General features: G+C 31.9%; 1 protein-coding gene across 8 annotated transcripts in view; it reads right to left on the reverse strand.

The window, feature by feature from the left end:
• The window catches only part of TUSC3 (tumor suppressor candidate 3), a 333190-nt gene that overhangs the window by 103082 nt on the left and 217302 nt on the right, over positions 1-12806 (reverse strand). For 5 of the 8 annotated variants that reach the window (XR_013764209.1, XR_013764210.1, XR_013764211.1 and 2 more), the window contains one exon: positions 1184-9213. The exons of the other annotated variants lie outside the window; for them this stretch is intronic. Coding sequence is in view for 1 of the 5 variants with exons in the window: in XM_079142762.1 (XP_078998888.1) it covers positions 9198-9213 (16 nt within the window). In the remaining 4 variants the exon portion in view is untranslated. Of the gene's footprint in view, positions 1-1183; positions 9214-12806 lie in introns of those variants that run through there. 8 annotated transcript variants of the gene reach the window in all.

Below are 12806 nucleotides of genomic sequence, written 5' to 3' on the forward strand. Positions count from 1 at the left end.
GGAAACACCTTCCGCTTCAACTTCTGCCCTCTGGCTCTTCCCACCTAGCTAATCATACCTTGAATTTTCTGGATCATTGATGCATTTCCTTTGGATTGTTTTCTTTTTTTTTTTTTTGTACGGGAATTGAGCTTGGGAGCACTCAATCACTAAGTCACATCCCCAGCCCTATTGTGTACTTTATTTAGAGACAGGGTCTCACTGAATTGCTTAGCACCTCACTGTTGCTGAGGCTGACTGAATTCGGGATCCTCCTGCCTCAGCCTCCCCAGCCACAGGGATTACAGGGAGTGACACTGTGCCTGGCTCTGATTAGAATTTGGAGACTTTAAGCAGCAGTTGACTTGTCCTTCAGGTACCCTATTTCACAGTCTAAAATGAGGTAAGAAAAAAAGCCCCTCTCTTTGTCTCCTACTCTTCAAAAGAAAACTCTAGCTGGAAAAGAACCTTGTGAGACTCCGGTTGGGGTGCAATACAAACGTGTAAAATGTATTCTGGATTGCACAATCTGCCTGCATTAGCACAATACCACCACTTTATTTTAAAGGCAGAAAGAGCAACACACAGAAGCTAAGTGATATTTTTCAATGACAGTGAACTAAAATTTGTTTTTCCTGTTGTGTGATCTTGCCCCTCCCCTTCTCTCTTTCTGTCTCTCTCTCTCTCTCTCTCTCTCTCTCTCTCTCTCGCTCTCTCACACATACACACATACACACAGATTTATAGAATTTTTAAATTACGATATCCAAAAAAAGAATTTAAAATGGGTATTTTGTAACTGTAGAAGGTAGGATGGTTGACAAAAGTACTAATTTTAAATGAGAATATGGCTCATTGCCAATTACAGACTAGGGATGAAGCAAAAATATTACCCTAAACCCGCCTCCCCCCCCAAAAGTTAAAGTTGATTTGCATATGCAGCAAAGTGCTGCCTGGTTTTAAAAACTAGACAATGGTAGGATGATGAAGATTTTAAAGCTAGCTGTATCAAAACTTACGTATATGAACAACTACTCACGGGGAGAAATTTTAAATCATGCATTTTAAATACTGTAGCACTGAAATTTAAAAACAGCACATCAATATACTAAGTACTGCAAAGATGGTTCAAAAATAGTATTCTCTAGGTATCAAGCAATAATCTCTCCCAGAGGAACGGTAGGCCTGTGCCCACTTCCCCCCCCCCAGGATACTTACCTTTTCATAAAGGAAACTAAAATACACATTAAAGACAGCAATGCCTTTTAGGGGTGAGTACAAAAGTGTAGTTACATGAGGGAGGGATCAGAACTAAAGTGCAGTTACATGATTATAGGTGAAACTGAAACACCAGGAATCTTTACAAAAGGCTTTAACTTTAGGCTGAATTTTGTTCATAATCGGTTGAAAATCTGCTATATAAAAGCAATCACCAGTTAACACAACCTTTTGGCTTATTCCCGTTTTCCATACGATCAAAAAAAAAAAAAAAAAAAAAAGTTTCATCATATAGAAACTATTCATTTGAAATTTAAGAATTGAAAAACTATTGATTTTATCCTCATCATTTAATTTTCCTTTTTCTGCATCAGACTTGATTATCTTGTTTTTGGCCTATTTTTGTCTCAAACTAATCTATACAAAAGCACAATAAAATAGAAAAACAAATTCAGGAGCAATGTCTTTTGTTTAAAATAATTACATGTTGGATTTTTCACCACTATAGACATTATATACACCTGTAAATCTATATTTTCATTCATAAAGAGCCTCATATAACTGATTACATCTGCATCAACTCTATTTTCTAACAAGGTCACATTCTAAAGTACAGGTGTTAGGATTTATCATTTCTTTGGGGAGACACAATTTGACCCATACCCCATTTTAAAACTGGAATTTCTGTCTTTGCATGACTGATTTGTAAGACTTTTTCCAGATGTTCTAGATACTAGGTCCTTATCAGACATTTGACTTGTAAATATCCTCTATTACATGTGAACTTGTCTTTTCACTTTCAATACTGTATCATTTGCACAAAGGTTTTAATTTCAATGAGGTCCAATTTATCTATTTTGTTACTTGTGCTTTTGATGTCACATCCAATAACCACTGCCAAATCCAAGGTCATGAAGATTGACAGCTACATTTCTTTTGTAGTTCTTGCACTTACATTTGATCCATTTCAAGTTACATTTTTTTTTAAATATACAAAAGGTAAGGGTCCAACTTTCATTCTTTGTATGTGAGAATTCAGTTGTCCAGGCATCACTTGTTGAAGACAGTACTTTCCCCACTGAATGGCACCCTTGTTGAAAAGCTATAGATGAGATTATAGTTCTCTGGATTCTCAATTTTATTCCATTAATCTTTAAGTTTGTCACTATGCTAGTATGTTTGGTATTGAGATGTCAGTACCAATGTTTCTATTATGAAAGATTATAGTAAATTTTAAAATCACAAGTGTCTTCCAACTGTACTTTTTCAATTCTGCACTGCTTAATTAGGAACCCATGTTCTTCATATGAACCTTAGAACTACTTCCCCTTACCGCTTTTAAAGGGCCATTGGGTTTTAATAAGTAATTGAATAAATAGACCACTTTGAGGAGATTGCCATCTTAATATTGTCTTTCAATGTATGAGCACAGGATGTCTTTTCATTTAAGTCTTTTTTTTTTCCACAATGTTGTTTTAGTTCCTCAGTTTATTTCAAATTATTTAATTCATTGAGATTCTATTAATGGAACTGACTTATTAATCTCCATTTTCAGATTATTAGTATATACAAGTACAATCAATTTTTACATGTTAATTTTGCATTCTGCAATTTTGGTGACTTATTTCTAATAATTTAAAAAAACTCTAGGATTTATGTATAAAGAGATCATGTCATCTGTTAATGGCCATTTATTTTTCCCCCTTACCTGACTGTCCTACCTAGAACATGCAGCACCGTGTTGACCAGAAGCAGTACAAGTGTGCATCCTTATCCTGATTTTAGATGGAGATCTTTACACCTTTCACACTGAAAGTTAGATGTGTGCTCTGCATGAATGCTCTCCTCTACTTTTGATTATTTCTACCCATCTGCTAGTTTTGGTCTTAATTTATTCTTTATTCATAAAATTAGAAAAGTCGAGGATGTTAATCTGAGATTTCTTTTAAATTTATTTTTTATTTTTACAGACTGCATTTTGATTCATTGTACATAAACAGGGTATGACTTTTCATTTCTATGGTTGTGCATGATGTAGATTCATACCATTTGCATAATCATACATGTACACAGGGTAATGGTGTCGGAGATTGTTTTTAATCTGAACACTTATAGCTATAAATAACTTGAGCACTGTTTGCATTATATCTCAAAAGTTTTCATATGTAATACATTTTTGTTTTCACTTATCTCAAAGTATTTGCTAATTTCCCTTATTTCTTCTATGATCAAAAATGTTTTGGCCAATTTGTACATGTTTTCGTTTTCCAGCTTGTATTTTTTTGTTTCATTCCAGTGTGATTTGGAGAAGATAATTTGTATGATTTAATTTGTTTTTTAAACCAAGAGTTGTCTAAAATTTGGTATATAATGAAGAATATTACATCTGAACTTGGACAAATACATATTCTGCCCTTTTTTAGAGGAATGTTACATATGTTGTTAAGATCTTATTGGCTTGTACATTGCATTGGCCTGTATTTGCTTCTTTGCCTTCTTTTGGTTATTTGCATGGAATATCTTTTTCTATCCATTCCCTTTCAACCTATTCATTCCTGGTTCTAAAGGGAGTCTCTTACAGTCAGCATGTAGATTGGCCCTATTTTAAAAATCCATTTTGCCACTCTGATTTACATTGAAGTTTTCAATACAATTACATTCAGAGTGATTACCGATAGGAAAAGACTTCTGTTATTCTGCAAATTGTTTTCTATATGTTAAATATCTTTGGTGTTCCTCAATTATTCAATTACTGCCTTTAGTTGATTTTTTTTTACATATAGTTTGATTCCCTTATTTCCTTTTCTGCATCCTAAATTCATTTTTTTAAATGGTTACCCCAGAGAATCGCAATTTATATGTTAAATTTACTATATCTGATTAGTTTCCTATACAATCACATACATTCCTTTTGTTATTGTCACAAATTACATTTACATATTATCTTTTAACACAGATTTATATAATTGTATTATGCATGTATTTAAAAATCTTATGAAACAAAGGTTACAAACCAAAATATGTACTGTGTTTAATCTTCATTTATTTCTTTACCAATGATCATTTCTTTGTAAGGCTTTGAGTTTCTAAGTTCCGTTGCAGATGGAAGTACTCCCTTTGGTGTGGTTCACAGGGCAGAACTATGAACAATAGACTCTTCGTGGGGGAAGGTATTAATTTATCCTTCCTTTCTGAAGGCTCTTGCCAGATATAGAATTCTTTGTTGAAAATTTCTTTCAGCACTTTAAAATGCCTTCTTCCTTGATAGTCTGAAATGAGCAACTGAATGTTAACCTTACTAAAGACTTCTGCATGTTGAATCACTTTTCTCTTGCTTTCAAAATTCTTTGTATACAGTTTGACTTAAAATGTGCTTCAACTCTGGATTTCCTTGAATTTTTACTAGTAGGAAATTCTTGACCTCTCTACTAGTAGGAATTTGTGTATTTCTTCAAATGTGGGAGGTTTTCAGATTTCTTCAAATATTCTTTTTTTCCTTCTGGAACTCAAACAATATGTATATTGTGTTTGGTGATGGACCCATCTCTTAGTTACTGTTCACTTTTCCAATGATTTTCTCAGACCATATAATTAACCTAGTTTGTTCTTTTCTTCCATCTGTTCTGTTGCTGAACCTTTTATGGTGACTTATCCTATTTTTATACTGTATTTTTACTGTGGTTAATTCTACCCTTTTGGTTATTAATATGCTACTAATTATTGTAATTGTCAACATTAGAATTTCTACTTGACACCTTTTAATAATTTCTCCTTATTGGTATTTTCTATTTGAACAGACATTCTCCCTATTTGCTTTAGCTTTTCATAGTGTCCTTTAGCTTTTGGGGTATAATAAAGATATTAAAAACCTTGTCTAGTAAGTTCAGTATAACACTTCAGAGGGTTTATGAATTTCTTATTTATGAATGAGCTATTGTCTCTTTGTATATATACCTTGCACATTTTTTTAAAAGGGGTATTATGAATACTATGATACCCTGGAAATCAGAATCTTCTCTTTTCCCAAGTTTTGTCACTGGTGCATGTTGCAAACTGGAACTGTTTGCTTAGTGACTCTTAAAAAATACTTTTGTAAAAACTGTATTTTTTATGTCTGGTCAGTGGGGTTTCTACTTCATTAGCTTAGTGGTTGGCTATTTGTGTGACATTAAACAGAGTTTTTCTTAAAATGTCTGCAAAAAGAAAAGGTGAAAGAGAAATACTCTTTCCATCTTTGCAGAATGACCGTTAGTGCATTCTTTCAATATGTATCGAGAATGTTTACAACACTGATTTAGCTTTCACCTCATGCTTGGGTGAGATGTCAAGAGCAGCAAGAGGTAAAAGTTTAGCATCTTCTCAATGTTTTTCTAAGCATTCATCCTGCCCTGGATATCTCTATGCTGTTCTAGAGTCCCTGGCATATGTGGCAACATTTTAAAATATTATTCTCCAAAGTATTTCATTCTGTAGCTTTTTTCCTCCCAGCCTTTCAACTGTGTCCATTGTCCCAACACAATCTTTTGCCCCAATCAACAGTGGCTTATTCATCTACCTTTCAATACTTAGAAGAAATCTTTCTTCCTACAGCCATTTTTTTTTTTTTTTCACTCAGACTTGTTAGTTTAGCAACTTGCCCTTGCATCATCTATTTCTTGGGAACAAGATCTATTCTGCTTCCTTCAGAACCAGAAACCTACACCACAAATACTGGCACCATCTTCAAAACCACTGCTGGCTGGGGAGAAAAAAGGGGAAGGGTAAGATAAGATCCACTGAGCTATACTACTGGCTTCAGTTGCCTTAAAACTTGATTTAAACATCTGTCTGGGTGCTATAAACCTACACTTTATAGGCCTGTAATAAAATTGATAGTTTTTTTTTTGTTTGTTTGTTTTGCCAGTGTTTCCATGGGGAAGTGCATCCCTTCCCCACAATGTCAATTTTACTGATGTGCATAATTTTTAATGGAAATATACCCACATTTAAGTGAATGTGACATGATTTTCCTATTACACTCTTAATGTGAAATGTTTTTTAAAAAAATGTGCAACTAACTTAGATTCTCATCATATGATGTAAATGTATGCATAGATTCTTAATATATAAATGTATGTAAGGGATATGGAGACACTCATAAATAACAGATCTTCATGAATTATATGAGAAATCTGACTTCAGGATGCATACTTATACCATTTTTAAGTATGACTAGCACTCACCCTTTTCCCACTGTCAGAAAAATATTACTAGTTACATGATTGGTCTGATGCAGTACAGCTTCTTGCTAAAGTACAAAAAGTACCCATGTTTCAGTATTTTAAACTTCATTAGCTATGTGGTCTCTGAAGTACATTAAGGTTCCTGGAGTCCATTCAAATATTTTGTCCCTAGATTCTTTAGATGATGTGTTTGCCCATTATGGACCTTCTTAAACACCATGTTTAATGTCACTGATTTAAAAATATGCCATGCCTTATTTAGAATAACCACTCACTTTATGTACCCTTAGGGAGGTTTTCATAATAGAAAGTGAATACTTGTCAAGCTGTCCAGTTAAAGATCGAATTTCCTCAAATCACTGTGCCTACCGAATTGTAATTGACAAGGAATATTACTTTATGTGTAGAAGAAAAATATGCTAAGCATGCAACACTATTGGACTTACTCATGCGAATATCTAACAGTATTCCGAATAAAATGCAACAAGTTATTCATCAAATGTTATTATAAAATGAAACTCCTTTGGATTCCATTTTGTATTAGAATTTTTTTTCTCTAGGAAGTAATTTTTTTTTTTTAATCTTAACTGGAGTTGGATAAATATACAATCAATTTTATGAGTTTAATACAATGAATCTGGCTATAAAACGACACTGCAGGATATAATGTACCAAATACAAATCAATTCTAATTGTCTAGGAAAGGTAATAAACACATTAGGTATGTGATTTTGCACATACTGCAATCTGTAAGCAGTATTATATTAAGTCACTCTTGGTAGTTTTGACCATAGAACTTTCCAGAAAAGATTTGTTGAGACAGTTTATTTCCCTCTAGAGTAATAGCACTAATGCAACAATTGTCTATAGTGAAGTTTAGTTTATAAAACTATGCACTTCTAGAAAAAAATTGTTTTTAATTTTGGAATTACTTCTAATGTTCAGAGACAATTATAAAATAGAAGCTGGAAAACTTACTAATATGGGATGAGGAAGGATTTCTTACCTTGGTCATAGGGTCTGATTAGTCATGATTAAAAAGCTTTGTAGAGACACTAAATGATCCTTGTCAATATCATCATTTAATCAAAGGCATACTAACTAGAAGATAATTTTGGGATTTTTAAGGGAACAAAACTAAAGTTAAGAAACTTGGTCTCAAACTCCACTTGTGTTGTCTGAAGTTCTGAGTGAACTTATGGGACTATAAAAATATTAAGTGGGTTAAAATTATAAGTGGGTTAAGAATTACAAATCAGTCTGGTATGACTGTAGGGATGAGTATGAAACAATTATGTTCACCTGCTGCTTTTCTATAAATACCATTTCAACTAAATTTATTAACCTGTGATTAGAAACTAGGGAAATTAGTTTTTAATATAAACTTGGGAATATATGATAAGGTTAATATAGTTCTGAATTGTGATGTAATTTTCACTGAACATTATGTTTTGAAAAGATATCTTTCATCCTGCTAGCACATATATTACCCTGGGATACAGCTTGATGAACATGCCTCAGTAGAGGCATTCTTCATTGAAATTCATACAAAAGAAATAAACTCGGTGGATATATACCTGATTCCTGTCTGAGAGTATACAGCTAGAACTCCCAATAGACAAAACACTTTGTGGTTTCAGCTCTTAATGAAAATTAGATACTAAGCCTTAAAAAGAGAAAGAAAAAAACATTGAACTGAAAAAATTGTTTTCCTATTTCTTTAAATTGCACTATAGAATAAAAAGTAGATGTTTTAGAGTTTGATTTCTGGTAATAAGCTCAATGTTTTAATTTTGGCTTCCTGCTTCCATTATTCTTATGTCTGACAAAATTTACATTTACTGTCTAACTTACAAGGTTGTCCTAAAGAACAGATACCATAATGCATGTGAATGAGCTTTATAAACTAAAACAGGAAACAAACATAATGTTACATTCCTATGTTTGGTTTTCAAGAAAGTTTCACTGTGTCATTCACTCATCCTAGGAAAACTAACCTTTCATATGGATTTAGGGAACAAAACTATGGAGCAAGCTGCTTCCATAAAACATAAAAGGAAGATAGTCATATTGGGTTAGGTTTGCTCTTACAAATCTGGATTCCTGGATGATACTTGTAAAGATGGATAAATATGAATTTACAGTTGTGTTTTGCTTCCATTGCCTGATGGCTCTGAGACATATTGATTTAGTGCATATTTGTTTCAGACTGAGAACTCACGAAGAAACTTTTTCCTAAGCTAGTTATCCAAATTGCTGGTATCATTCATCCAGGTCTGTCCTATACCCTTTCATCTAATTATGATTAATAAGAACAAAACACTATTTGTAACAGTGCACGTCCTTTATATCTGAAACTGCAATAGTATAATTTTCCATACATGACATGTTTTCATGCATATGCTTTATCCCTGTACAATACTAATAATTCTTTAACATACATTCCATAGGTTTCCTTAACTAACATTGTGTTTCCCTTACTAATGAGTGAACAGTTCTAGAACAGTTCATAGTTACATTGTCACTTATTTCAATCCTGTGGCATACACTGAATATACTTGAAAAACACTTTGTTTACCTTGTAGATTACTGAATACTACCATCTATTTCTATAAATTAAATTTACTAGGAAAACCCACAGTTTTAAAAAAAGTATACAAGAATAAGCTAGCTTATCACAATTGACAAAGAAATGAACTCAAGAATTACAAATATTTTAATGTCAGGAACAGTTTATCTTCGTGGTAAACATTCACTTTATGCAACTCCCACTTGGCTTCATTTAATTAAAAAGCTGAAAAAGAAAGAAAATTATTATGTACTGAACATAAGAAAACATGATATGCTTTTTAATCCATTCTAAATTAGTACATGTAAAAGCAACAAAAATGTCATAATTATATTAATCCATCTAACTGTAACTTTGCTATCAGGGTTATTTTTTGAAACTAGTTTCTGTAATGGGGTCAGGCTTATAGAGAGAATAGGGTTAGAGGTGAGAAAGGACTTGATAACTTGAATGGTGTTTATACAAGCACCTCTCATTACTGCCTTGCCTAGAACAATAGTTAAATCAGCATTTAAAATGATAATGTAGGGGATAAAAGGAAATGGACTAAAATTTGAATTTGAATGTCCTAAAGAAAATATTGCTTTTCTTATTTATAATTTCCTTACATAAAACATAGTTATTTAAACATTTGGTCGTTTGTTACTGTGGGTTACAATTTCATTATATTGAACAAACAAAAATAATGTACATGTAATTAAAATTGTCAATAGATTTTGATGAAACAATATTACAAACAGATGCTTGTACATATAGAACTAAAAGAAAAATGGAAATATTTTTTCTTTTAACTTCCCTAAGCAAAGTTTTAATTTATGAACAGGAATTTAACTTTGTAAGATATCTTAAATAATTCATTAAAATTTAGTTTTATATTTGTACCTGTCTGCCAACATGTGGTACAATTTTCTGAGTCTTCACAATATAAGACAACTTTGCAAATAAATAATACACAACTAATTGTTAACTAAATATTAAAGCAAAAATGAAATTAATGATTACTGTAGTTGTAAAACCATACTGTGGAAAATTATTCAAATTGTTTAAATTATTATATCCTAGGTATATACTGTGGTGTCTTTCTGAACCTCTGTTTCCTCATTAGTGAAGAGAATGCTTGTTTTGGATGATTTATAAAATTCTTTCCAGAGTTAGTATTTTATGATTCTTGTATCATGCTAAAACTAAACATTTTAAAATATACATCTTATTATAAGGTATATAAAATATATTTATACATTGTTTTTAAAATACAAAAATATAGTTACATCAATATTAGTAATTACATATTTACATTACAGCATTAAAACTTATAAAATCATACAACATAAGCAGAATAATTAGTATACCTATATTTAAGAAATTAATAATCATGCTGATTATCAGGATACAATCAGGCAATTTTATTTTTCAAGATAAGTTATAACTAAAGTGCTAAAGGGGTAACTATCTCCATGAAGAAGTAATGCCAGCAATGAACCTCAGTAGAACACTAAGACGTGGTGGCTGCTCAATCCATGCCACCCTTCACAACACTGATGGCAAAGAAGATAGGTGCGTCACTGGCAGATAAACTCATCGGCATTTTCTGTTGTCAATAATAAGCTTTCCCTGAAGATAAGTTAACTGAAGAATGAGGGCTTAAAAAAAAAAAAAAAAAACCTTGGCCATAAAGTATTTAAAACCATAATTAGAGCTGGAAAATTGGAACTAGAAATGAAGGACTTGTGGGATTTTTTAGTTTTTAAAGAATAGAGCTGAAAGTTTCAAGATATAGAGCAATAAAGGTAACCTTTAGTTACAGCTAAAAATATATCTGCACAAAAGCAAAAATAATTTTATAACACCTGAATTTTTAGAGCTAGAAAGGTTAAAGAAGTTACATGATATTTAGATGTTGCTATATTTACAGAGTAAAAGGGTCTTTATGACTACATTTTTCATATAAAAATAGACTAAGAATCCTTACTATGCTATTTGTTCAACTCTAGTTCTTCCAAACTGAAATGTTTAGTAATTCTTCTAAAACTTGTTGCAACAATCACTTGTTTATATCTTAATATAAAATTATAAATATGTTCAATCTCATACTGGTCATTCTATTAATTGTCCTACACAAAGGATAAATCTATTAAGTAGGGTACTTTTATTTCTAAAAGGTACCTTTTTCATAAAAATGAGTTATAAAAATCTTTACAAGTATACATTCAATATATTGGAAAGACATGAGCACAAAAATGTCAATTTTGTTAGTTACAATGTTTCTTACAGAATAACAGTTCATACTTTTCTAGGTAATCATTCAGGATTTAATGTTTTATTTTTATTTTCATTATATAAATATTAAATGTTGAAGATATTGTCCAATATGAATGTTTTATACTGATATCATCACTCAAGGGATTAATTTCTCATTTCCATCTAGCTGAGCTTTTTCTCTTTTCACATTTACTTGTCTAATAATTTTGATGTGTAATCTAAAAATGTAACAGTTCTTATTGATTTATACTTCCAACCATGCTTGGATATTTTTCCCAATGTTTATCACAAAAATATGTAAGTGCTTTTATACTGTACTTAAAAAATTCTGTCACAAATACTAAAATCTAAATATATTTCTTTTATTTGTGCTCTTCAGTGTTGTGGTCCATTTTCCTGAAGAAGCAAGAACCTGCCTTGGATACTACCACCACCTTTTGTCTTGACCCCTGGTCAGGAATAAATCTCATTGTAGTTAACAGAAATCTGCATATTTATAATCATTAATGAATGTGGCCACCTTATACTGGAGTGAACACATGCCTGACAACCTTAACTCATGTAGCAATATAAAACAGAAGCATGGGTAGTAAACTGTATACATTGAGATTTTATGGCAGAGCAGAATCAGCACAGATATTTCTACATGCTCCCTTCCCTCAGCATTTAGGTATACAACTATCCCCTTTCCAATCTTGCTTGCTTAAAATATGTGAGGGCAGCAGAGGAACACCTGTATGATAATGATAAAGGGAATGAGATGATAATCTCAAACCATTTTTCTCTTTAAGGATGGCTCTCTCCTCATGACTCCCTCAAATATCCAGGATTTAGATAAAAATGCTGTCCTTGTCTTGATGAGGAGTTATGTTATAATAATTCATTAGCAAGTTTATTATTTGAAATTCAAAATAAGTTTTTCCAAGAAACTTGATTAAGTTTCATCCAGTTCAGACCATAAAGTCAGTTTCAATAAGCATTCAACAAAGAACTATTGATTATCAATAATGTCAAGAGTACTGTACACAGAGGGGTGTTCAGGAAATGGAATAACTGAAAGACACGGTCCTTATATTGTTTTTATCTAAAGAAGAGAACAACCTGCTCAAATTAAGTGTACACGATGACATATTTAATGTGATGCTGAGTCATAGGGCTGCAGAATTTAAAAACAACCAAATGATGCAAAACTGAGAACAAGTAAAATGAAGGGACAGTCTAGACTAAAAGAGCTGAATACACAAAGGTATCACAGTCTGAAAATTCATTAAGTGCTGTGTTTTGTATGGATAAACAAGGAGTCAGATGCTTTTTGCAAAGATCCAGAAAGTAAATATTTTAAATTTTCTGGACCACTGATTCTTTTAAATCTACTGAAATAAACTGCTGTAGTATGAAAGCAGCCATGGATACTACATGAATCTGGATGTGCTTCAATAAAACTTTATTTAGACACTGAAATTAAAATTTCATATAATTTTCACATATCATAGACTATTTTTTCAATGATTTAAACTATATGTGTATGTGGGGCAAACCAAAGCAAGCAGAGGTTGCTG

This window comes from Sciurus vulgaris (genome assembly GCF_902686455.1).
Source record: "Sciurus vulgaris genome assembly, chromosome: 5".
Classification (NCBI taxonomy): Eukaryota; Metazoa; Chordata; class Mammalia; order Rodentia; family Sciuridae; genus Sciurus; species Sciurus vulgaris.